Below are 25,038 nucleotides of genomic sequence, written 5' to 3'. Positions count from 1 at the left end.
CTTCTCTCCGATGGCGGCCGAGCTGCATTCGGAACTCGCCATCAGGCCGATTCCGCGGGACATCAGAGTGGTCAGCAACACCAACAGCGAAGAACGGCGGCACAAGCACTCGCGATCGTCGTACTCAGAAGCCTCGCCTCTCACATCCCGGAATAATTCCCTAACATTTCGCCCGGCGAAACGGTCAATGCCCTCTCCAGACAAGACCATTGCCGTCATCAACGCCAGTGGGAGACAAGCCGCGTCGTTTATTCGGGTAGCTACCGCTGTTGGTTACCATGTTCGAGCGCAGTTGCGGAATCTAGAGGGCGTTGTGGCGACCGAAGTGGCCACAAATCCAAATGTTACCGTCCTTCGAGGCGAGCTATACACGAAGGAACGCCCGGCGGAAACAGCACAAGTCGACGTGACGCGCAATGGCCCCATCTCTGGCATTGGCATCAACCGCACACTGATCTCAGAGTTGTTCAGGGGGGCGCAATTGGCCTTCATTAACACCACATTTTATGGGGACGAGCAACACATCGGAGAGGCATTGGCTGATGCGGCTAAAAAGGCAAACATCCAACACTACGTCTACTCGTCAATGCCCGACCATCATGCTTACAACAAGGAATGGCCATCACTGCCGCTTTGGGCTTCTAAGCACCAGGTCGAGGAGTACATCAAGAAGATCGGACTGCCCGCAACTTTTGTCTACACCGGCATCTATAACAACAATTTTACCTCCCTTCCCTACCCGCTCTTCTGCACCGAACTCCAAAGGGATGGGTCTTGGATCTGGCAAGCACCCTTCCACCCACACGTCAAGCTGCCTTGGCTAGACGCGGAACACGACGTCGGGCCGGCCATCCTCCAAATCTTCAAGGATGGCGTGAAGAAGTGGGGAGGAGGCAAGCGTATCGGCCTCGCGTATGAGATGCTCTCTCCGACCGAAGCGTGCAAGGTCTTCTCTCGGGGTGTGGGTCGGCCGGTCCGTTACATACATGGGCCGATCGAAATCAAGACTACGATCCCGGATGGCTACCGCGCACAGTTGGAGGCGCTGGAGACTTTGTTCGGCCTGGGCCACGATGACCCCAAGAAACAACCCCCCTATTTTGGCGATGTCGAGCTCGAGAATAGCTGCCCTCGGCTAGCGCTGGAGCTCTGGGAAGGCCCCCGGGGATTGGAAGAATACGCACGAGAGGTTTTTCCCCTGGAGGAGCAGGCAAATGGCTTACGATGGATGCTTGAGGACGGCGACAACGACGGCAGCAGTAGCCAGTCACACCGGAACGGAAACGGTAACAGCCACGGTCCTCAACCGCACCCCCACCACATCAACGGCTATGTCACCACCCTTCAACAGGTGTCACTTGAATCGGATGGAGAGGATGAGGAGGACGGTCTGGTTATGAGGGGCCTCAAACGGGACGATGAAGAGTGGCTCGCGTAGGTCGCGGGCCTTGACAAGTCGCTGCCGCTTCGATGTGGCAACGCTCCGCTTCACGTATCTCATCGGTCAAAATCACTACACCCCTCTCTTCATGAACAACAAAAAACGGGAAAAAAAGGAAAGGGAACACGAAACCCGCGATCAAAAACCATGGTCTAGGGCTGCGACGGCAACGAACTTGAAAACGAATGAAATAATTTGGCGGGTCAAATGGACTCGGCAGCCCGCTGGTACACGGAACGAACGAATAAGTGGTCCACAGCCGGGTGATATGAAAGGTCAGCTAAGATCAGGTCTGGTGTCAATTGTTATCTAACCATCCATTATTATTTTCGGGGGTTGTTTTGTTTTCCCCCATCGTGTTCCATAGGCGTTCTTAAGGCGTGTTAAAGGGGGTAGGGGGCGGGTAACGGGGAGTTGATCAAGAAAAGTAAAAGTCAACTTGTCTTCAATGAACTTCTCGGCAGGTGGTATTACTGGTGGGATTGATTGTGCTCTTGAAACGGGGACTGGACCTTTTATGTTTTTGTTGGAAGAAATTGGGCCGGGGCAGCGTTCATGTTCGGTATGTCTCCGGGGTTGGTTGGGTTGACAAAGATGTTGGGATGGGAACCCGGATGAGGAAAACTGGAGGGGAAGGTCTAGTTAAAGAGGCTTAACTCAGGGACTGAGATGCTGTCCAAGGGTATGTCACCGGCTACCTATCAGAAACGCGCCGTCCAATCACCACTCATGTCGTGGCTCGAAAAGAGAACCACCGATAGCGTACTTTACTAGCGAGAGTCGGCGTTCGCCACCACACACATATTTCATTATGGATTATATATATGATCGTGTAAGTCTAGGTATGGGGTCCAGTATCCGTGAACCTCCCGTCTATCAGCTTTCAAATGGTCCGTGCCTATAACATCACCACGAGCGGTATGCCCCTCGGATGGGTTCCATGACTCGCGTGTACACAACATCTTCTTCGTTAACAAAACCATGGTTTTCTTCGTCGCAAGCGCGGGAGCTTTCTTAAAACTTCCCCCGCGCCAGGTTTCCGATCATCTGCTTGCCCGTAATCCAGGTGGTGCGCCACAGAGTCGGCACGTCCAGGGTGCTCGACAACCCATCGGCGAAGCCAAAGAACAGCATGGGAGGGATCCACCCGCGAGCATACTCGAGCGCGAAGCAGCTCTCGGGCATCTTGTACTGCTTGACGGTGCCACGGCGAAGGTGGTGGATGGAACCGGGAGGGTAAACCTCGGGCTCGTACTCCCCGGGGACGTAGGCGGTCTGGGTTCCGGTAAGGATGTGGAAGTAGTCGTCGGCGGTGTGACGGCCGGTGTGGCCTTCGGTACCGACGGCAGTGCCGAAGATGATTAGGTACTCGGTGACACCTAGGAACAAATACTGTTAGCCAAAACAAGCCCTATATCGTTTTTTTTTTTTCTTATTCTCTTGCGAGAGGGGGAGAAAGAGGGATACTGACTAGCGTGGATGATGTACATGGCACCCATAGCACCGCCGGCGTTGTTGAATACCCATTCCTCGTCGCGGTTAACAAAGCTGGTCAGGCTGACCTGGCCGGCCAGCTCGTCGACAATGAACTGGACGATGGCGCGCGTGTCGTCGCCATGAGCGGCAATGGCACGGGACGACACGTCCTGTAGCTGTTCGAGGTTGAAGATGTAGAATCGCTCCAGGTTTTGCTCCAGCAGGTAGTAAACGGGCGTTAGCACACCCAGCAGAATGGCGAAGAACTTGAGCCAGCCGCCTAGACCGCCGGCGCAGCAGCCGGAGGACTGCTTTGAGGATTTGGGTGCCATTGTGGCCGGGTAGGATGGGTGTTTTGGGATGACAAAGGCGTGAGAGAGAAACCGGGAGGAGGGTGATGAAAGGGAAAAGGGTCCACGAAAAGGTAAAGGGAATGAGGATTGTTGTTTTCTTATGGAGATTTCAGAATTGCGCGTCGCCTATTGCCCACCGCAAAAGAACTTGTTCCCAGTCGCGGCAGCACACCCCTGAACCCCGAGAACTCCGTGGCACCGAGAGAGCGAACGAAAGCTTGTGCCTGGGGAAAAACGGACATGATAGGAAGGCGGTGAGTGGGCTGCACCTGGGGTGATCTTGCTCATCGGTGGGTCTGCAGCGCACTGTGACAAATAAGATACCAGTCTCTCTCCCTGCAGGGAAATTCAAGAAGCACCCTGCACGGCAGAATTTCGTTGAGAGCCTGCCAACATTATTTTCTCGAACCATCCGGGTCAAGAATTGCCGACAGGCGCCAAGCCCAGCCAATTCATCTCTCAGTGGGTTTTGTGAGCGCATCACCACCACCACAACAACACCAAACGGCGACTTTGGAGAGACCAATCCGGAGTATTCCAGCGTTAGGAGCGGAACCCGAGACAAAAAAACTAAAACAAAGCCCTGGGATAGTCGACGGCTTTCTCCATCATAGCCACAGTTCCCAGAAACCGACCTGAGCCCTGTTCTTCACTCAGTCTTTTGACCTGCCTCACTCACCTCAACTCAACACACCCTCAAAACCAATTCCCAGATATGACGACCGCTGCCCCACCAACACTCGCCATCCCCGGCCAACTTCTCGGCCCAGCTTCGCGTTACCGGCCCGGGCCCGGGGTTCACCTACACGACGCGAACCTGTACGCCTCCTTGCTGGGGCAGGTCCATATCACGCACCCTCCAGCACCACCAACGCAAACCAGTTTGCAAGCACCACAACGAGCACCGGGACCTGTGAAGCGGCTGAACAGGATTGTTCCCGCGTCGGCACCAGTGTCTGTAGCGGCTACGGACTTGCCGGTCATTTCGGTGTCTGTGTCCGGGGCTGGATCGGAAGGGCAAGACCCAGGGGGCGAGGGCGGGGAGCGCCAGAGACAACAGAAGAAACGGAGGGAGGTACTCCCCGCGGTGGGCGATGTGGTGTTGTGCCGGGTGATACGGATTGCGCCGCGGCAAGCGGTGGTAGCGATCTTGGTATGCGGCGACTCGGTGCTGGAGGCGGAGTGGCAGGGTTTGATCAGGGTGCAAGACGTGCGGGCGACGGAGAAAGATCGGGTCAAGATTTATGAAAGTTTTCGGCCGGGGGATGTGGTTAGGGCAGAAGTGGTAAGTTTTCTTCTCTGCGTTTTCCTACACTTGTTTCCGGCCTGGGCCCAGGGGAGAAGCTGATGGTAGTAGATTTCGCTCGGCGACCAGACCAACTACTATCTATCGACGACAAGGAACGAGTTGGGCGTGGTGCTTGCGGTCAGTGAGGCGGGCAACACTATGCAGCCCGTTAGCTGGAAAGAATTCCGGGATCCTGAAACAGGCGCGATGGAGCTGAGAAAGGTAGCGCAACCGCAGCCAGAGTAAACTACTGGCTAATCAAGCTTGATTTAGATCTAGTGTGGGACTATTGCATCATTAGTCCTCGCGGATCAAGCCCCGGCAGTCGTGTTAGACGATACTTTTGATCGAAGCAGCTCAGAGGGCCGCAGCGGTTACACGAGGAGTAGTTCACCGCGAGGACACGTCCCCATGGGTTGGGTCGATGATCTGGCTGAGACAAAGTTTACGCAGAGCGGGCCGATGACACCTTATCCGGAGAAGGTAGGCACTTCTGGTGCGCTAGCCACCGGTGATCGATGTCATCCTAAAGCTCCAAGTTGTCGTCCATGACGACCCAGATAGTTTGTTGAGTGGCCGAAACGGATGATCGCACCACGGCGATGCTTTGTCCGCGTCCACACCGTGCATGACAAACATGTACTTTCTAGGAGTTGCTGAAACATCCAAAACATGGAAGTCCAACCCCAATTTCTGGGTTCATGGCCTTGAGATCGCCCGGCCGCGCTAATCAACGGCACGACCTGGTACCTGCAGCAACTTTTGCCTTCCGTAAATACTACCACGTGCGGCCCAGTCTTCCACGGGTATTGCATCTTGTCCCTAGCCGCTGAGCTCTATGTGTGCGCGTCCTCGGTATTTGGTGCAGATCGTGGGGGCTTTGCCATGCAGAACAATGCGTGAACTTCCCCATTCGGTTGTACTGGAACCACCTGCAACGGTCTTCAGTGGCTCTTTGGGTTGGAACGTCAGAGCAACCTTCCTCACTGATTGATCCCTGCTCGCTCCCCGCCAAGAAGCCACAGGTGCGTCGATTGTGGGCCACAAACCAACCAACCCCCCTCCCATTTGAAGGAGGCACCAAGTTTCCAGCCACTGCAACCCCTCCCTGCTATTCATTGTTGGGACCCTTTCCATCAATCCCACTGGTGGCGGCTCAGTCTTTTTGTCTCAAACAACAATTAACGACGGCGCTTCGGCACTAGGGCTTGGGTTGGGTTCCCAGAATATCGACAGCGCGCTGGACCGATGCTTCTTTCATGGGGCTCGCGTGAGAAAACACTTCGGATATTTTTTTCCAGCCTCGCACCATGACGACAACCGTTGTAGCGATGGCCCCCGCAAGCTCGGGCACCCTGACGGCTGGGCCTACAGCGGTGACCACAACAACAGAGACAACGTCAATAACCCATAGCTGCCCAGGTTGTGGGCTCCAAGTCGATCTAGCGCCATTCGGAAACACACAAGCGGCCCTGCTCGATGCCCAAAAGCAGATCTCAGACCTCCAGGCGCAAGTCCGCCTCCTCAACCAGAAAGCGACCGCCGCCGTCGACCGTTGGGCGGACTACGAAGACGAGCTCGCCCGACTACGCTCACAACTCGGCGTTTCCCGCCCCCAGACCCCGTCCTCGACCACTGGCCAACCGCACCAACACGGCCAAAGCCACGAACAATTACATCCTTCCCAGCAACCAAACTCCCTCCCGACCCCGCCAAGCTCGGCAGCCGGCCTGCCCTCTCCATCACCTTCACGAACCTCTTTCCTGACGACAGGCGCCGCAAGTCGTATTTCCGCACTACTAACTCGCAAATCACCGCCCGTACCCATAGCTACGCCCGTGCCAGCAGCACCGCTACCAACACCCACCCCAACACCCACTACCCTCCAACCCCGGCTCTCGGCGGGACCCCATCCGACGCAAACTCACGGCCCATCAAACCAAAATCAACAACAGCAACAACAACCTTCCCCCGCAGACCTCCTCCGAGCTCTATCTCGTGAACAAGCCCTGCGACGTGAAGCCGAGGGACGCCTCACCCAAACAAGCCGAGAAGTGGAAGAGCTCAGCGCCAGCCTGTTCGAGCAGGCCAATGAGATGGTGGCGACAGAGAGACGGGCGCGAGCCGCACTCGAGGCGCGCGTGGGTGAATTAGAACGTCGCGAAAGCGAGAAACGCGGGCGGCTGGAGAGGTTGGAGAGAGCCGTCGGGCGGATAGAGAGGGTCAGGGGTGTGTTGGCGGACGTCGATGCTGAAGTCGAGGCAGGGAGGCTTGGAGATGGGGATAAGAGGTAAAGGAATGGGAGGATAATCATAGGGCGTTCTTGAAACAACCTGGGAGTAGAACGTGGTGCCTTAACAACTTGGACGGCTGGGCGTAGGTCGGGATACTTCTTTACACAATTGGGCATTAGCATGGGAATAGGCACAGGGCGGAATGGTACATCATGGACAAACGGCGCAAAGGAACTCGGTGGTCTACTTCGAGGTTTTAGTAATCGGCATGGCGTAGGATGGCTTTAGCAAGGTACATATATATATGTTACATATCATGGGTAAAGCCCAACGTTTTCGTCTCATCATTATTGAGTATACACCGGGCCCGGGAATGGTCTCGCACGTGGCGACAACGTCTTTGGATCCCTTCCAACCATTTCTGCTTGGCCTTGCCCGGGTACTCACCCAGCGACTCGATTTTAAATCTGTGGTATGTCCCTCACAGAAGGCACAGCTATGCACCGGCCGCCGCTGCCACCGGTGTTTCTTCCTCTGCCGCTACTTGCTCTGGAATGGCCCCGTCCTGCTTCAACGACATAGGTTCTGCCGCTGGCGGCGAAATCTGTTGTGGAGTCGCTTCCTGTTTCTTCTCCATAATATCCTTCCCCTCACTGGCGGGCGCGCTCTCGGCCCCAGCGTCCGTTTTAGCACCAACAGTCGGGACTTCTACCTTGCCCCCCCCATCGTTCCATAGATTCAACATCTGTTCTACTTGCGGCCCCCACACCTGTTCACCCTTGAGCAAATTCTCGTACTCCATACAATTTGCTCCGCCTAGGACGAACTGCCCTTGCCGGGTGCGGCTCAACTCAGCCATCATGGCGCCGCACCCTAGTTTCTCGCCGAGGTCGTGGCACAGGCTGCGCACATAGAAACCAGACGTGACCGTCATCCGGATTTTGGCCGCTGCGGGACCCTTGCCTTCCCAAGGTGGAGGTGTATCAGCTGAGGGGGCCGGGGCAATCAAGTCGGAGCCTCTGCCTTTTGGTGGTAGCTGCCCGAGGGCGCCAGACATGAGGGCTGGCTCGGCAGCTGTGGCAGCGGGGGCGCCGGTGTTGGTCTTTTTGCGCTTAGCGGCCGGGGGTTGTGGTTGGTCTTGCTCCTCGCTGACGAGATTGTCGACTCGTTCCTCGGCCTCGCGCTTCTTGGTGTTGTATTCGTCACGGGCACGCGTCTCTTCCTCTTGTTGCTCGGGCGTAAGTTTGGTGATTTCCTCGTCCGTGGCGATCTGCCGTCTGGCCACACGCCAGACTGAGTCGACCAGGTTCTTCTCGGCTGCCTCAGCCTCGTCCGTAGGCCACCGGTGGTTGTGCGTGCCGGGCTCGTACCATTCAACCAGATCTAGTTCGGCTACTTCCACCTCGCGCGTCTCAATCTCTCGTGGGATCGGCCGCCCTTCCCGGGCATATTCATACAGCGGCTTTCCGTTCATCTTAAGTGCCGAGTACAACGGCGGCATCTGACGGATCTTGCCCCGGAAACCATTTAGCGCCGTTTCGGCCGCCTGGCGGGTCACATCATCATACCTGCCGCGCTTGATGATGCGACCTGTGCGGTCGTACGTATCGGTGCTGGCGCCGAAAAGGACGACGGCCTCGTAGGTTTTGGTGCAGGTCAGAAAGTTCTGCAGTGACTTGGTCCCCCTCCCAACGCCTAAGATCAGCACGCCCGTGGCCAACGGGTCCAGCGTGCCGCCGTGGCCCATTTTCACTCGGATGTCCTGTTTCGCCTTACTACGGCGTCGTTTCTGGTAGCGGGACTCCTTCTCGCGCAGTTTCCTATCCTGCTCCATCAGGGACCCAAAGACAGCCGACGGGTTGAAGTACTCCTGGCAATCGCGGATCACTTGCGCAGAGCTCATGCCAAACGGTTTGTTGATGGCTAGGTTGAAGGGAGTATCAGAATCAACCCAAACCATCCCATTGAAGGTCATATAGGTAAGATACGGATGAGAGCGATCGTGAAGAGAACGTACCGAAAACGCCTTCTAAAACCTTGTCCGCGGCCATCTTGGTGAGCGCGGGTAACCTCATCGGCCGAGATTCAATGGTCGGTGATTCATACAGTAGGACCACAACGACCAATACATCAATTTAAAGGCCCCCCTTGTTGAAGCAGCAATGTGAAAGTGAGAAGATTGCGTCGGCCAGGCTGGGATTTTTTGCGGGAGACTGGGGCGGATCCTCCCCGGCACCCTTGCTTGATCCTTATCGATTGGAAGTTGCATTGACGTAACTAGTACTTCCGTGGAAGAACCTCCAAGATTGTACGGACGTTGAAAACACGGTGCTTGGGTTCAAAGTGCAGCCCAATAAAGGTCTTTTAGCTCCTCCCAATGTATCAGAGGTATATTGAGCCTACTAGGTGTAGATTGTAGAGCGCAGCGGGGGCTTTACTTGTCCTCTCCCCAACAGTAGGCGAGGTTCAGAGGACTTGTAACGAACGCTCCGGGAGCCAACCCCACTTCTTCCCGCAGAAGTCGCGTTCAGGTGAACCTTCCCTCCCATCACGAACCGCGTAAAGGGCTGCGCATCGCGAAACCCACCAGTAGCGAAACCACGCTTTCTTATTTTCCAACACGACCGCACTGCAATTCTCCAACCGCTGAAACTCCCCCCAAAATTTTGCGCACCGCCAAATTTTTTTAAACTCGGATGATCGCACCTGGTTTAGACCATGGTCAATCGTCAACGCCGCCGCGCCTACCATTGATCTAGTCCAACTTCCTCTCCCGACCGCAAACATCCATGGCTGGCCGACCGACTCGCTGGATTAAGGAGCAGACAGTGCTCAAACCTGCACCGCAAGATGTGCCAGATAGCGACTGGCCCTGCTACGTGCTGCGCGATGCCACAATCTACCGAAAAGACGGCGAAACACTCGCCAATCCTCTGCTGGTCCATCTCGAAGGCCCCCTCGTCATTCGTGGTATCTTTGACGTTGACGACGTCGAGGAAGCACTAGTTTCCAACAGTACGCTCTAGCTCTAGGGTATTTATATTTGCATCCTTATAGGCTAACACACCTTTCCCAGTCGTCAAACCGAACTTCCGCACCGCCAAGATCGAGATCCCCCATTCTGAGCGATACTCCATCGGCTACGGTCCCCTCACCCTCTGGGGTTCGGGTGCCGCTGGCTGGTTTGAGATCCGACCATCCTTTAGGTACCAGCGGATGTACGATCAAGCTCAGGAGGCGATATCACTTTACTACAGCGCGCTCGAAGTGTACGAGCGCCATATCAAAGCGTGCAAGGGCAAAAAGAAGGCTCAGCGGCCCGCTGCTCCCACTCTCGACGACGTTTTTTTCAACTACGCCCTTAGGGCCGGAAATGGCATTGTCCGCGACGAGGTCGAGGCTTTGTGCAGCAAGTGGGCGGACTTTTTGATCCCACAATTTGACAAGGAGGCTGAGCTGGACTGGACTCCAACTAAATTTGCGAAGTGGCTACGCAAGTTGCACCCCGTATGTTTCTGGCTGCTTCCGGTAGAAAGAAATGATGGACGCACAGCTAATAACGAGTAGGATGTGCAGAAAAGGCTCGATGATATTGCGAGGGGGGTGATTCCTCCGTTGCCTCCCCCGCCAGAGGCTGATTTCGGCGACTCGCACCCTGCCAGGGGTAGGAGGAGTCGATCGGCAAGAGCCAGCAGTGAAAGCACGCTGAGCAGCCGAGATAGTGGGCCTGATACTGGAGGGGTGCGAGGCAATTCATCGAAGCGTCCTCAGAGCCCGAAGGCGAAAACGCTTGCGAGCAGAGCCAAACCCAAAATCAGCGAAACCCCTGTACCGGTACCCGAGAAATATCGTCAGCTTACCCGTCCGGCAGCAGCTGCTAGTGCATCTCCAGTTCCTTCCAGAGCTTCGGATGCTGAAGGGCCAGGCGTTGCGCATGCATCCCAGACTCATGCGGAATCAGTGAATCGACTTCTCGGGACACTCCAAGAAATCGCCGAAGAGAGAAACGTCAAGAAGTCTAGTGCTTCCTCGATCCGTGGCCATATCTTCTTCCGCTGTAAAATTCGCAATTACCATGAACGCGACAATATCATCGCATTTTATGCGAAAGATTTACTCCCCCTCCTTGACACGGCGTGGAACGACTCGCCCATGGAGGCATGGCTTAAAGAAACCAGTTCAAAGCCATGGGAGCCACTCCCCGGCCTGGATCCAGCGAGAATTCCGGAACAGACCCAACGGAGAACAAAGTTGGTTCCGAAAAAGGATCCAGCGGCAAAAACAGCCAGGGTTCCTCCTGCTGTTACTTTCAAAGCCAGTGTCACGGCCGCCCAGGCGCAAATTGAAAGCGACTGGGAGGATGATGAATTCGCAGACTTGCGCCGGATCGCATCGCGACCCCCGCCGCGGAATCAGAGGTCTGGCAAGGGGGCCACTCTGCGCCTCGCTACCAGTTCCAAAAAGCGGCCACGTTCGGAAGTTGATGACCAAAGCATTGGAAGCCAGCGCGGTAGGAAATCAACTAAGGTCAACCACAGCTTTGAAGATGAGGAGTTTGAAGAGGATACCAGCGATGAGGATGTTTCCGCTGTCGACCAGGAGACAGCGGTGGGCTCCCAGCCTCCTCTGCCCGAGGGTGTGGTTCGCGTCGTTGTCCATGCTGAGCGAGTCCCTACATCATCCCCCAAAGGCGCCGACGGTACTTGGACCTGCGAGCAGGAAGGGTGTACCTATGTCGTTCGGTCTGCCGATGAGCACGACTCGCAAGAAGTTATACAGGCACACTTCCGCGACCACGAGGCGCAAGCTGACAAGATTAACCTCGCCGTCAAAGAGAGCCGCGGCCACATGCCCATCAAGTACGCTTACTTTCCCCCTATTCTCTTAGTCGTCTGCATGCACGGCACCTAGGCTAGCTAGTGGCCAGTTGCTGTATCATATCAACCCCGCCATCCCGCAACCGCACCCCTCGGCCAACTAACCAGGAACCCACGCTAATTCTTATCAACAGCAATCTTCTTACAAAACTACAGGCCCTCGGCAAGGCGGCATTGTTCAGGGAACGAGAAACAGTGGGCGACAAGTCTGCGCCGGCGCCTGTCAAGCGTCGGTTGCTCATTTAAGCATTGCTTGATGAGAGATGGGGGATACGCATGGGTGACTGAGGTTCTCATCGAGGTAATTCACCGGGGGGGGGGGGGCTATTTTGTTGGGTTATACTATGAACTTGTACAAACGCCAGGCATATATGGCGTATCATCGGGAACGACCTTGTTTTTTGGGATGGCATGGGTCGGAGTTAGGCTGGGTTGGTGAAATCTTGCCTGCTCTAAGGGTTTTATTCGCATCGCCGTTAGCTCACGGAATTGGGCAGGTTGGGCAGGTGGTTTTTGAGGCGTTGTAAATTATGTATTATGATTGCTATGCGTCCACGTGGGCACCAGTAGGAAGCTACTATCAGGCCAGAAAGCAGGAAAGAGCAATGAAGAAATCCTTTTCTTGAGAAACACAAAGCACTCCAAAAGCATTAGTCTGGGATTCGTCCCACCCCAACTAGACGGTTTGGGTCATGGACTCGTTTCGCACGTCCCGCCCTCTTACGCATTCTTGCTGAACGCCATGACCGCATATCGGAAGCTCCCATTCGCATATCCCCGACGCATGGCGCGGAAGGCTTGTAGAAAGGCAATGCCGTCGCGCCCCTGGCTAAAAGCGAAGGCCCAAAGCGAAGGGTTTTGGATGAGGGACCAAGAGATATCCCATGTTTTGCTGACGTCCAGACTAATATCTTTAGGCCCGCCGAGGACCTGTAGCCCCGCAGTGGTGGCTAGGTTGACATAGTCTTGTTGGGTACAAAGTGGTGGAAGAAGCATGCCGTCTGGGAGAGTCGGTGTCAGTTGGTCAATGGTAAATGGGGTGGCAAGGGGGCAAAGGGAAAACAGACCTTCAATGGGCTTGATATCCGCGTCAAAGACACCCTCGCCAAGCTCCTCGGCCTTAAACCAGTCTGCCAGCACTAGCTTACCTCCTGGGCGGAGCAGCCGATGGGCGTTTTGAAAGAAGAGTGCTTTGTTGGGGAAGTGAGACAGAGCTTCACTGATCCAGACAACATCAAAGCCTTGGGCATCTCCAGCCTCAGCAGTAAAGTACTCGCCCATCTTCTCAGCATCAAGCTCGACAAACTTCACTTGCCCACCTTTTTCACCAATGGTGATGAATTCTGCATCGGTCTCGGTCGCACCATCCGCCCGATTCAGGACTACACCCTCATCGTTTGATAGAACGTTTCCACCGCTCTTTGTAATCGCGGCAGCTCGGCTTAGCCTCTGGGCAATCTGCACCTGCTTCCCCGAAATCGTGATGCCCGTCACCTGTGCCCCGAGAACCTTGGCGAGGTACCGTGTTGTCCCGCCCACTCCGCAGCCAACGTCTAGAATGCGTAGGGGGTGTTGGGGGGTTCTTTCTGTCGAGGCCACATGGGTATCGTTGGCCACGGCAATTGGCACGGCGGTGCCGGTGTCGGCTGCGGTAGCAGCGGTGGCATGACTAGCGGCCTCGACCTGAACGGCCTCGTTTGTAACCGCGGCCGTTGTCAACAGCAAATGGATGAGGTTGAGCTGAGCTGTCTCCTTGGACTCGGTAGCTTTAGAGGCGGCGGTTGGCCAGTATCCGTGATGAATATGTTCACCCCTATGAGCGAGTGTAAGTAGGGGATATATGCTGAAGCCAACGGGCTGCTAGAGGGATTCTGATCGTTCATACCATAATTTCAAGTAGTAGTCACTCGCCAGGTCGTAATGCACCTTGATGCGGTCCTTGAGCGCCTGCATGGTGGTGTGAGCGAGGCCGAGTGGGATGTCATATCGTTTGCTGAGATCCGTTGTCTCCTCGCCTGGGTTCTGGGGAACCTGGGGGGTAGACATCCTGAAGGTTTGTTGGAATTCTGGGCAGGACAACTGGTGCTACCAGTCACAGCTAGAAAATTGTATTGAGTAGGTGGCTTGAACACTGAGTCTTAGTTCAGAGCGGTTTCCGTATTCTATGCCCCTTCTTTGGTTGGGAAGAAACTCGAGCCGGACGAACTAGAGCCCTCGAAGCACACCGAAGGGAGAAAATAGTGCCAGCGACTTGGTTGTATCCTGTAGCCCTAAAATTCTTAACCACCCAAGTTGGCCCATCGTTAACAAGTCGGCAACACCTGCCCGATGTTCATCCCGCTCCTTCCTCTGGCCAGTTGATGACCCTCCGTTGCCAACTTTGGTCGAAATAGGCTGGGCATGGCAGGCGCTATGCAGTACACCAAAGATTATGAACGTCCCCAGTTATTACACGCGGCCTTTCCTTCCTCGGTTAAGCCTGGGAACGGGACTTACAACTCGACACAAATATATGGTCTCTTGGTGGTTTATTCCAGTGTAAAGGAGTCAAAGGTGTTCAGGGGTTATTCTGCCAAGGCTCCCGAGCGGGTCTCCGGCCAATGGCCCCGCCGACCCCGCTCGTAGTAAAAAAATTCAGGAACCTGTGTTGTTACAAACCAGAAAAAAGCGAGTTGACTGGAGCGCGATTCGAACGCGCGCCTCTTGCGAGAGTAGAATACACCCCTTTTCGGGGAAGAATCCAATTTCTTGAGTCTACCGCCTTAGACCACTCGGCCATCCAGCCATTTGATTGAAAGACGGCGATGGATCTGGAGCCTACATTCCCCACTCCCACCGCAATGGCCGCGGCACAACAATCAGCATAGTTAATTCATCTCGCCTGGCGGGCGAGCCGAAAAGCAGTGGGATTGGCTCCTGAAGTTTTTCGGGCTTGATTTATTCTCTTTTGTCTTTTTTCATTTGTCTAAAAGATGGGACTAGCGCCGACCACAGCGAGGTACTGTAGCCCAGATAGCTAGCTAGCTTTGTTCCGATGTATTCGTGGTCAAGGCGCCTTCATGTGAAATGGAAACCCATTGATAGTCAAGTCAAGAGTCTAAACAACAATACTATCGTCACGGATGGGCGCAACTGACCACTGCGCAACATCCTCAAACGAGGAGCCGTGGTTCGAACTGTCCAGTCAAGCGTCAAACTAAGAGTTGTGCCCATGAACCTCCGCTGTCACAATTGTGACAAATATGATCCTATGGATATTAGGCTTTTAGGCGGCTATTCCAGTTATAATCGTCAAAATCTATTAAGATACTCAAGGTATCTGGTTCGGTCTGCCGTTTTTTTGGGCCCCAGCGAGGCTACCTTATTCCCCTTCGCGACCCCTGCGATCGCTTCAGTTGTCCCTGCCGTAAGTTATTTTACGGAGCTTGAAATACCCGTTAGGTCAACTGCCATATTCTCACTCACCACGGCTGCCACCAAAAGCACGAGGTGGACGGCTGTGAAGACCGACAGAAAAGGTGTAGAAGAATGATCAGCGGAATGAAAACCGGTCCTATATTCGCGTGTAGTCGTGCCCACCCAGTCATGTGCCTCCTGCGTTAAAGCGAGAGGAACGCCATCTCTGTCTATATATATACATAGGTACGAAGTTGATAAACCAAAGAAAAAAGCGAGGGGGTTTTCTCTGTCATCCCCTGGGTATCGTAGCCTCGGTCATCATCTATAAGCACCGCCGTCTTTGTTTATCGCCAGCAACGCAACCCCTTTCCTTGCTTTCCGCCGTTGTTTCCATGCCCTTCCGTCAAAGCAAGTTTAACAAGCAAGTTCTCATCAGATTCACCACCCTCCACTACTGCCACCAGGAAGACGTGGGCTGGTCATCCCACTCCCCATCACACTCCCGCCGCGGCTTCCGAGCCCACTCACACTTGCACTCACACTACCGCTGCCCATCGTAAAGCTCTGATCGATCCTCATGATCCAGTCCATCTTATCCCGCTCGCTACGCGCCGCAAACAACCAGGTGTTGTCTGTCCCATAGACCGCAAACACCCCCGCTTGCAGCCGCTCGCTGAGCCGGCTGACCCCGCCACTGCTTGTGTTACCGCCGCTCGGGCTAGCGCCGGTCGCTCCGTTAGAGCTGGCGGCGCCGTTCCTCCTGGCTGGTGTACCGTTCGGTGCGCTAGTGACACCGCTGGTGTTGGTGCCGTTAGCCCCACCGACAGCGCCGCCACCACCGCCAGGCCAGAGCGAGGCAATCAGCCGACCGGTACCGCTAGCCGCTGATGGCATAGGGTGAGGCGAGAGCGAGCGCGATGAGGGGGTGGGCGACAACGTGCGAGTAGGCGTGCCAAATTCGTTCACGCCCTCACCACGATTCGCGTCCCCCCCATGGCCATACGGACCATTTCCCACAACCGATGCATTCCCGTTGGAATTGGCATTGACATTCAGCAGGCCCAAAATCCCCGGCTGACTATCCACCCTCGCGTTCCTCAAGCTCACCACACCCACCTCCTCCCCATCCCCGACTGTATGTACATGCAGGTACGGCCGGCGCAGTTCCACAAACCGCTTGACCCATCGCGTGGCGTCGGCGTTAGGGACCAGTAAAAGCCCGCCCTTGAGCAGCGCCGGGTTTTTGGGAACGCGCACGACAGTTGCGATCGAAGTGGGCTGCTGTGGCTGCTGGTACTCCTCTTCCTGGGCGTGTTGGTCGCGTGAGAAGGCAGACGGGGAGGGCGCACTGCTCACAACGCCGTCCTCGGGCGGGTCGGTGTTGGCGGGGGAGAGTAGCCGGAGGGTTGGGTCGGGGTAGCGGAGCCAGAGTTTGAGACATTTCTCGAGGAGGAGCGTTTGGCGATCTGGGACGGGGGGTTCCGAAGATTGTGATTCTTGTGCTGACTGCGACTGTGATGATGAGTTGGCTTGCGGTTCCGTTCCCACTTCTGCTTCGTCGTCGGACCCAGGAGGAGCAGATAGATCTTCCTCGTCATCGTCAGGAAGCGGGGGCAGATCACTGAAAGGCAACTCTTGGGATGATGTCGGCGATGGTTCCGGGGTATCGTCCTTCAACAGCTCCGCGATGGAGTCGGTGTCCGAGTTGATAGCTGGCCGGGGTGGTAGATCCAGGTCCTCAGGCTCCTCAACGCTTTCAGGCTTATCCCGAAAGCCAATTTTTCTTAGGAAAGTCTGGACAGCCGCAAGGTCCGCCATCATTTGCAGCTTTTTGCGCGAAGCAAGATAATCAGCCACCAGGGACACGCCGCGAGGTGTCCACGTGGTCAGGCTCTCTTCGCCCTTGACATAGTCGTGTTGACTACTCATGCGCCAGAGGTCACCCACGCGTTTTATGGGTGCGGGACGCAGTTGCAGCGTAAAGATGCTTGTGGCTGCGTGCACGATGCGAACTTGTTGGAAGAGCGACGAGAACATGGACGTCTGTCGGACGAAGGACCGCGACAGGATTTGGCAACACACATTCATGGAGAACTTCATGGGCTCTGCCAGCTTCTCTGAGCTGATCTCCCACGACACAGCCATCTGCACGCGGTACTTATCCGCCGTAACGCGGTCGAGGAGCAGCGAATTGTGCAAGCTCGAGTCCCACTGCCCAATCATCGTCGCTGTCCGAGTGCCGTTAGCGTTGGTCTGGAACGACGGCGCAGATGCCAGCTTCAGCGGGATATCAGGGCTAGTCGAGCCCATGTCGGGCGTCTTGCCCGCGCTGTCCATCAACTGGATTTTGCCAGCTCGCATGGCCGTGACATTCTCCCACGGCAGCGCATCCCCCGAACTATGGGTAAGCTTAATCGAAATGCGCCGCTGCAGGCCCTGATGCAGTTGATATGTGCCCCCGTCCAGTTCACTCGTCTGGTTGACTTCAACAGGTACATACTCGCCCTCTTCATTCATCTCCAGTATCTGAACGCGAGCCAGCAGGTCATGCTTCTCTTCTGTGAAAAAGTACGACTCGCTAATCCGTGCGCCCTTCTTGCCCTGCGAGCTGGGCACCGCATCCCGCATATCATCCCAGCTAAGGAGTTTATCCAGGTGCATGGTAGACGCCTTGGCGAAAATGGCCACGCGCAGCGTCGTCTGCGGGGGCGCGAACAGCGGCACGCTCATGCTATGAACGCTCTCGAACCGGATCGGCCCTTCGTCAAAGTCCTTGATCATTTGCGTTGTCGTGATCCCATCTTCGGAGATACCGGGAATGAAGAGCTGCGCGTGCACCTCGGTGCCCTCGCGTTCTGCAAAGCCAACCATCTCGTGCATGACAATGTTGAATTTGAGGGTGTTAGTCGGTGCCCGCGCGCTGGACGGCTCCAGTGCAAGCTTGATGATCCCGATAGCATGCCTCGTGTGGGGCGAGAAGACGTCAAGGGTGAAGTCCTGTACTCGGCTCTCGAAGACGGCTTTTAGGGGCACGTCAGCCTCGCCGACAAGCGTAAACTGAGGCATGCAGGTCTCGATAAAGGGGTTGTCGAGACTCAGATGCTGCGCATACTCTGGCTGGTCGAGGTACTGGTGCATTTGGCGCATTTGCCGGACGCGGTCGTGGAGCTTCTCGATACTCCACAGATGTACCACGCTGTGCTTGTAGTCGATGACGCGGACGCCAATGCACGGCTTCGGCGCGTCCTCAAGCGCAATGTCTTCCCCTTCTCCCGTAAGTCCGTTGAGAACCATGTCATACGATGAGCACACCACGTGGCCAACATCGACCACCGTAAACTGGAACACGACATGCTCGTCCAACTCATGGCTCATAATTTGCGCTTCTTTTAGCGTCGAAGCGTGCTGCAAAACGGCTTCGGCCATGCGCACCGAATGCCGGTTCCGCCAGTGCTTGACGGCGACTTTGGCCCGCTCAATCTCCTCTTCGGACAGCTTCGGCTTGGCCTTGGGCCGCTTGAGAGGGTCCAACCTCTCAATCTTTGCCTCAAAATCCCGGCGCTGTACCTCGAGCTGCTTCTGCATATCCTCCTTGAGCTGCACGAGCGTCTCCTCCATGCGGACCTTCTCCTTCTTGATCTCCTCCACCTCCACATTGGCGGTCTCGGCATTCTTGAGCTGGTCACGGTACTCTTCCTTCTGCTTCTCCAGCTGGCTCTGCATCTCCTCGCGTATCTCGCGCAGCCGGTCCTCAGCCTCACCCTGCTTAGGGGTAGACGGCATGGTGAGAATCGTGTCAAGCGAAAAGTTGTCGATGGTGCCGGTGGACAAATACTTCTCCCGAATCGGATACGAGGCCATGGACTCCATGTCGTCGTCGCCCTCCCGGCCAATGACACGCTCCGCCCTTGCGCGCTGGACATCCTCGAAGAGCGCGTTAAGTTCCTCGTCTGTGAGCTTGGCGAAGTTTTGGTCGGTGCCTAGGATCGCAGGGGCTGCCTCCCGTCGGGCGAACGACCAGTCCGACTCTTTTGCGTTGCGCTGGAAGGGTGATGGCGAATCGGGGCGGCTGTCGCTAAATTCCGAGAGAGCCGTACTCAAGCTCCTATCGTGACCCGGCCTCGGGCTTGGCGACGGCGACGTCCTCTCGAGTGCCTGCAGTTGGCTTGCCGTGATGGACTGGCGCAGCAAACTCTGCTCCTGCCTTTCGGCTCTTTCGGCACGCGCCTCCATCGGGTGGTTGAACCGGAAAATGTGAAAGTCCCCTAGGATGATGCGGTGTCCCGAGTGCAGTCTCGTCGGTTCCGTCACCCGCTTGCCGTTCACCATAACCGCGGCACCTTCCTTCGGATGAATGGTGACTGTCCCATCTTGCGCATTTTCGAAGACACAGTGTTCGTGGAGGATTCTAGACCCGTTCAGACGAATGTTGGCTTGGTGGTCCGCATTAGACTCCACGTTGCCGACAGTCGTCGCGCCGGGTTTCAAATTGTAAACCAGGCATTCCGCCAGCAAGGGGTCGTCTGAAAGATTGACTAAGTGGGGCATCTTCTTGGGCGTGGACATGCCGATGAAGCCCTTCTCGATGCTAATTCCCAATTCTTCCAAGGCAGACTCCCGCTCTTTGTGAATTTCTTCCGTTTTGGTCAGTTTTTCCTCCCACGTCTGGTTGAGATCTTGGAGGAGCTTCTCGCTTTGGTTCAGCTGTTCCGCAATTTCCGCCTTGGAAACCTTCTTGACTGAGCCGTCGGCCTGCGTGATGCTGACGATTTGCTTTTCCAACGGTGTGCCCTCGGCGTACACTTCCTCAGCAGGGACTGGCGCCCCTCCGGTGGCACCTCCGCCGCCCATCTTGCTGCGGAGAAGGGCCAATTCCTCCTTGAGCTCGCGAATCATGCGGGCGTTGGCGTCCTCGTTGATGACCGCGTGGTTCTTGATACGCTTTGCGGAGTCGGCATACCGCAGCGTGCTCAGCGTTTCGTCGTAGTTGATATCTGCCGGACTGATCGCAGCGATCATGGCCGTCATACTGTTACCACCGAGCGAGTCCTTCAGCAACCACGTCAGAACACTGTCTCGATATGGGACCTGACCCGCTGCGCCTTTCTTCTTCTTGGTCCCCGTTGACAGGTCCGCCAGGGCCGCAATGACTCGGCCAAGTGTGGAAAGCGAACGGTTGATTTCAGCGCCTTCTTTTAGGCGGGCGCCTGTTGCGCCCGTGGAAGTGGCTCTTTCCGACCCTGCAAGATCAACAAGACTGATTTTGGCTGCCTTCTCCATTTCCATTTTTGTTTCCGGGTCGAAGCGCTTCTGGGTCAACATCAAGGTAAACACGGCATGACTTCGACTCGACGTCTCGTTCATGTTGGTAGCCGCCACTGTTCTGGCCTTGTTGCCTTCGTCCATCAAGTGCTCGATCTCTTGAAAGCCTCCAACCACCAACTTCGCTAGGTCCTCGACGTATGGACCCGTTGACGGATGCTCTCGGACCTTCAAGTTCCCCTTGTTTGCCGGGTTGAGCAGGTCGCGCACCCGCTCGTTGTAAATTTCGAGGTACGACACTTCAACGGTGCAACGCAGGTTTTTATCCTGCTGCATTTCCCCAATCCTCCGAAACATGTCCTGGCAGATATTTGGGATGATACCCGCATCCTTGCCATATCCCATCATCGAGTATGACTTTCCCGAGCCGGTCTGGCCGTAGGCAAAGATACAGTTGTTGTACCCTTGAAAGGCGTTATCCAGCAGCGGTTTGCCCAGGTCGCCGAAAAGATTGTCTTGCCCGGCGTAGTTCGGCGCGCTCTTGTCGAAGGACCAGTACGACTTGTCGAAGGCGAAGACTTTCTGGCCGTGGTCCTTGCCCGTCTTCCCGGCACCATCGGGAGGTGTTAGGACAGTTTGGTTGTCTTTCATTTCCACGATACATTTCGCATTCCGGTCATGTTCTTTCAGAAGACACCACTATCAGTTATACTTCCCAGCTAACTCGCTGCTACCGTCACCAATGCCACCAGTCTACCCCCCCAAATAACCATCGAACGAACGAGCGCACAACTTACCTCTCCCATTGAACGGCCGACATCTCACTACCACTTTGATATTCCCGCCCCCACCGGGGGGCCCCGCAGCGGGTGCCATAGTTGCGAGTGTTGCAAACGGCTCTGCGGGAGCAACGATAGTGGAGCGGTTCGGCCGACCGAGGTAGCCCTCGAAAGCCTTCGAATGGCCGGTCGTCACACGTCGGGTCGTATCAAGGTCGTCGGATCGAATATAGCCTCGGCCTCAGCCGCGAGTATCCCAGAGTCAGTGCGACAATATTACTGCGCAGCGCTTCGGGGTCCCAGCAGCAGCATGCGTGTAATGCAGTTCCTGACCTGCAGTGCAGCAACCAGACACATCCTCCCGCCGCACAACAATCCAACACAAAGGCCCGCGAGGGTCAAGAGGCTGGCGCTAACGCTAGCGAATTTGTCGAGGCCCAGTCCCCTCAGTCGGCGCTTTGCTAACGCAGAGCTGTCTGTTTAATGGTGTAAACACAAGGCGACGTTGGGACGCTTCACGAGCCCCGGGGGGTGGGGGGAAGCGGGGGAGCCGTTGGTGTGTTGTTTTTTTGTCGCCGGAATGTCGTCGGGACAATGCAGGTCTTGGTGTTGGCAGGTCGTTGTTGATCTGCAGCGGGCGGCGCAAAGAAGGAATGGGCACAGGCGGGTTTCGAGAATGCGCCTCCGTGTCAACAAATTCGGGAGTTGCAGGTGGCCTGGCAGAGGGGAACGCGAGCCGGCGCGCGCCACTCGGGCCACAACAGGGGTGTGGATTGACACAGGGCTAATTTCAGTGGGGTCAAATGGCCGCTCATTGGCGGACGCGGTGCGTCATCGCTAGAAACACTTGGGAAACAATGCGGTTCCTTCACGTGTCAGGGGTTTTCATCTCAACTTCACTCCCCCAGCTCGCGGAGATTTCCCGCATGGTTTACGGATATTGAGCAGCGAAACATTATGCATAATGGACCCCCAATATCACGATAAACACCTCACTTCAAGAAAGTGAATGGTGTTAACGGTATACACGTCGTTAGTTTGTGTTGATTCCTCTATGTAACCAACTTAGATATTCTGTCCAACGTCTTGCCTCCATTTTCCGGGCTCGCCACGTTACTCATAGATCAACCGACAAAATGCCCCAATGATACCATCAAGCCTACTTCCCATCGCCCAGCCCTAGGTCTTTCTCAACTAGCTGGCGGCAGATAGGATGATAGAAGTTCTTGTTCTCTTTGAAGGTTTTGACGGCAAGGTCACGATCCACCTTGTTGAGGGTCCGGAACAGTGTGCGGACAAACTTCATGCGGCCAACATTTCCGAGGAGCGTGGCAACACCGGGGTAGGCGCTGGTGTCCTTAGCTCGCATCGCAATCTGGTAGTAAGCAGCTTTGAGCTCGACATTCTTCGAGTCGACAAGCCCATAGACTCTGCCCATGTTTTGCTGCAAATAATTAGCCCACAGGACACTGACGCAGCAGAATTCGGGCACTTACTGCTTGCTCCACCGTGAGAGGCTCTTCGAAGTCTTGCACCGCATTCAAAAACACAAGAACTTGGTTACCCGTCCAAGATGCCGTGTCCGATGCGCTAGGCGAGTACTCCTTGCTCTTCCACTTGCTAGCAAGCTCGAAGCAGACGTCGACAAGCGACGTGTTGAAATCGGGCTTTGGTGGCAGCCCAGTGTTGAAAAAACGGCCGTCCCAGTCGATCTCGGCGATTTGGCTCTTCAACGCCGTGTACTCAGCAGCATTGAAGAACTCGAGGAAGGTGTCTTTGAACTCAAACGAGTCCAGAGACTTGTTCTGCCACTTGCCAAAGTAGTACGGGATGAACTTGTCAAAGTTCTCTCGGCCGACGAGGCGATCGAGGGACCAGATGAAGTGGAATCCTTTTTCATAAGGCACTGTGCTAAAAGCATCATCCGGATCGATGCCATCATGCTTGATGGACAGTTTGGTGTACTCGTGGTCCTTACCAAATTCCTCGATAGCTTCCTCTGAATGTGGTACATCGGTCAGTAACACATAATGCATACAAGCGACAAGAGGGAAACGTGGCCCTACTAACCGAGGTGTTTCCAGCCGATGATGGCAGAGAAATCAAAGTAAGCATCGTTCTTGTGAATGGACGCAAGGATGCGGCGCTCCAAATACACAGTCCATCCCTCGTTCAGCCAGCTACTTAGGTTTAGCGGGAATGCTCCCCGGATCCTCGGGAATTGAAAGGTGACTTACAAGTGCTCCCAGCTGCAGCTCGTCACCAGATTGCCACTCCAACTGTGGGCAAGCTCATGAGCAATAACATCAATGTTTTGCCGGTCACCGCTAATAATGGTGGGCGTAGCAAACGTGAAGATGGGGTTCTCCATGCCTCCGTAGGGGAAGCTAGGGGGCAAGACGAGAACGTTGTACTCCCCCCATTGGTAAGGGAAAACGATCTTCTCAGCCGCATCCAGGAACTTGTCCATGTCATCCTGAAGCTCCCACTGTGACGCCTTCAGCTCGTTGGGGCCTGTGGCCACCGAGGAGCAGCGTCCGATGGGAGCGCTAGCAATGTCACCGGACGCCACGGCAAACAGATACGACGGGATGGGAACCTTCTGCTGGAATTTGTAGATCTTGTCCTCACCGGCATCCTCCGTAGCGCCGGGCACCGGAACGCCGCTAGCCACGACCACCTGGGGGCTCCGGATGGTGAAGTCGTAGGTACTCTTGATATCTGGGGTGTCTTGGCAAGGAAAGATGGATCGCGCATGAATGGCCTGGCACTGGCTAAACATAAAGGGCGCCTTCTTGTTGCTCGTTTGGGCTGGAGTAAGCCATTGCAGGGCGGTGCACTGCTCTGTACTTGACAGCTCAATCTCGAGCTTCACGACCTCGCCCTTGTTGGCGCCGCCAGGCACGGCAACGTGGACGGGCGAGCCGTTGGGGCCCGCTCGGTCTTTGACCTCCCATTTAGACGCCGCAGCGTTGAGCTTGATAGCTGAAACGTCGACATAGCTGGAATCAAGGATGATTTCCTGGCTCGCCTTGTCCGTCTGCGACTCAAGCTCGAGCATGACCGACCCGCGTAAACGCTTAGCGGAGAAATCGACGTGGAGGTTGGCCGTGGTGTGCCTGGTACGCCATTGATCGTAGTTGGAGACAGTGTTGGGGTCTCGCACGCGCGCCATTCTTGCTGTACTGATGCTATACCAACGGCGTTGAAGTACCAGGAGTCCGGGGGGAAGAGATCTGGTTTCTTGGGGCTTCGCGCTTCGAACAATCGCCGAGTTTGTTGCTTCCTGAGCAAGCTTTGCCCTCCCACGGAGAATAAAACCCCACATTGGCGCTCCACTTTCACAGCTGCAGTTTGACGCCCAAGCTGTCCCTCACGCCTTCCTCCTTTGTCCTATGGGTGTTGGAAGGTTCCATTTGATAGGTCTGGTGAGGATTACGTCTATTGGCCACATGACCTGGGGGCCTGGGTTGAGCGGGAATCCGCGGCTGATGATCGATTGGGCCCACAGTGCCTCCCCATTGACGAACCTACCTACCGAACTGCTTAACTTTTGCACCGCCACAGAAAAAAAAAACCCAACATCAAAAACCCCCAAGTACTTTCGCCGCAACGCTTGTTCGTGTCTTCCTCAAGCTCCTAGCCTGCACCGTAGCCCGCTTCCTTTGGCACGACGGCCAGAAATGCCCGGTTTCTTGTTCCGCTGAACACTTCTCCCACGGCCAGATGTTAAACAATGTCCGACCACGTCCGTTCGCGCGACGGACGCAACCGCTTTAGCCCACCCTAATGACCACTATGCTTCGACAGCGAAACAATCATTCCTGCTCTTATCCCCAGCCGCTCTCAGGCCTTGTTCTTGGCCCAATATTGCCGTGCAGAGTGGACCACGACCCCGTGGGCCCTTTTCAACGTCCCTTTATGCATCC

The 25,038-nt window shown here is 55.5% G+C and overlaps 9 protein-coding genes and 1 non-coding gene across 10 annotated transcripts; 4 read left to right on the top strand and 6 right to left on the bottom strand.

Moving 5' to 3' along the window:
• Window positions 1-10: 10 nt before the first annotated feature.
• C8A04DRAFT_8563 (NmrA-like family-domain-containing protein) lies at window positions 11-1,438 on the top strand (the record flags this gene model as incomplete). Its single annotated transcript, XM_062785161.1, has 1 exon — window positions 11-1,438. One exon carries the CDS (start codon window positions 11-13, stop codon window positions 1,436-1,438), a length of 1,428 nt encoding a protein of 475 aa, XP_062641452.1.
• Window positions 1,439-2,455: 1,017 nt separating this feature from the next.
• On the bottom strand, window positions 2,456-3,249 carry C8A04DRAFT_33603 (C-8 sterol isomerase; the record flags this gene model as incomplete). Its single annotated transcript, XM_062782521.1, has 2 exons — window positions 2,456-2,820; window positions 2,913-3,249. 2 exons carry the CDS (start codon window positions 3,247-3,249, stop codon window positions 2,456-2,458), a joined length of 702 nt encoding a protein of 233 aa, XP_062641451.1.
• Window positions 3,250-3,985: 736 nt separating this feature from the next.
• C8A04DRAFT_23872 (uncharacterized protein) lies at window positions 3,986-4,804 on the top strand (the record flags this gene model as incomplete). The annotated part of the gene is made up of 2 exons (XM_062778853.1): window positions 3,986-4,555; window positions 4,628-4,804. The coding sequence occupies 2 exons, from the start codon at window positions 3,986-3,988 to the stop codon at window positions 4,802-4,804; spliced, it is 747 nt and encodes a 248-aa protein (XP_062641450.1).
• A 1,064-nt stretch (window positions 4,805-5,868) lies between these two features.
• On the top strand, window positions 5,869-6,852 carry C8A04DRAFT_23871 (uncharacterized protein; the record flags this gene model as incomplete). The annotated part of the gene is made up of 1 exon (XM_062778852.1): window positions 5,869-6,852. One exon carries the CDS (start codon window positions 5,869-5,871, stop codon window positions 6,850-6,852), a length of 984 nt encoding a protein of 327 aa, XP_062641449.1.
• Window positions 6,853-7,288: 436 nt separating this feature from the next.
• On the bottom strand, window positions 7,289-8,843 carry C8A04DRAFT_8580 (pseudouridine synthase; the record flags this gene model as incomplete). Its single annotated transcript, XM_062785167.1, has 2 exons — window positions 7,289-8,715; window positions 8,810-8,843. The coding sequence occupies 2 exons, from the start codon at window positions 8,841-8,843 to the stop codon at window positions 7,289-7,291; spliced, it is 1,461 nt and encodes a 486-aa protein (XP_062641448.1).
• Window positions 8,844-9,581: 738 nt separating this feature from the next.
• C8A04DRAFT_8602 (uncharacterized protein) lies at window positions 9,582-11,703 on the top strand (the record flags this gene model as incomplete). The annotated part of the gene is made up of 3 exons (XM_062785174.1): window positions 9,582-9,807; window positions 9,869-10,299; window positions 10,360-11,703. The coding sequence occupies 3 exons, from the start codon at window positions 9,582-9,584 to the stop codon at window positions 11,701-11,703; spliced, it is 2,001 nt and encodes a 666-aa protein (XP_062641447.1).
• A 686-nt stretch (window positions 11,704-12,389) lies between these two features.
• Window positions 12,390-13,715, bottom strand: C8A04DRAFT_23868 (gamma-tocopherol methyltransferase; the record flags this gene model as incomplete). The annotated part of the gene is made up of 3 exons (XM_062778851.1): window positions 12,390-12,670; window positions 12,737-13,482; window positions 13,555-13,715. 3 exons carry the CDS (start codon window positions 13,713-13,715, stop codon window positions 12,390-12,392), a joined length of 1,188 nt encoding a protein of 395 aa, XP_062641446.1.
• A 627-nt stretch (window positions 13,716-14,342) lies between these two features.
• Window positions 14,343-14,454, bottom strand: C8A04DRAFT_t2. Its single transcript has one exon. It is a non-coding gene; the product is annotated as a tRNA-Leu (tRNA).
• A 1,052-nt stretch (window positions 14,455-15,506) lies between these two features.
• Window positions 15,507-21,206, bottom strand: C8A04DRAFT_23867 (uncharacterized protein; the record flags this gene model as incomplete). Its single annotated transcript, XM_062778850.1, has 2 exons — window positions 15,507-21,013; window positions 21,128-21,206. 2 exons carry the CDS (start codon window positions 21,204-21,206, stop codon window positions 15,507-15,509), a joined length of 5,586 nt encoding a protein of 1,861 aa, XP_062641445.1.
• A 1,062-nt stretch (window positions 21,207-22,268) lies between these two features.
• Window positions 22,269-24,284, bottom strand: C8A04DRAFT_33599 (peptidase family M1-domain-containing protein; the record flags this gene model as incomplete). The annotated part of the gene is made up of 4 exons (XM_062782520.1): window positions 22,269-22,553; window positions 22,606-23,108; window positions 23,180-23,289; window positions 23,347-24,284. 4 exons carry the CDS (start codon window positions 24,282-24,284, stop codon window positions 22,269-22,271), a joined length of 1,836 nt encoding a protein of 611 aa, XP_062641444.1.
• Window positions 24,285-25,038: the final 754 nt, after the last annotated feature.

The sequence above is a fragment of the Dichotomopilus funicola genome (genome assembly GCF_033296635.1).
Source record: "Dichotomopilus funicola strain CBS 141.50 unplaced genomic scaffold C8A04scaffold_1, whole genome shotgun sequence".
Lineage (NCBI taxonomy): Eukaryota > Fungi > Ascomycota > Sordariomycetes > Sordariales > Chaetomiaceae > Dichotomopilus > Dichotomopilus funicola.
The sequence above is the reverse complement of the archived record's forward strand: the minus strand, read 5'-3'. Positions and strand labels throughout refer to the sequence as shown.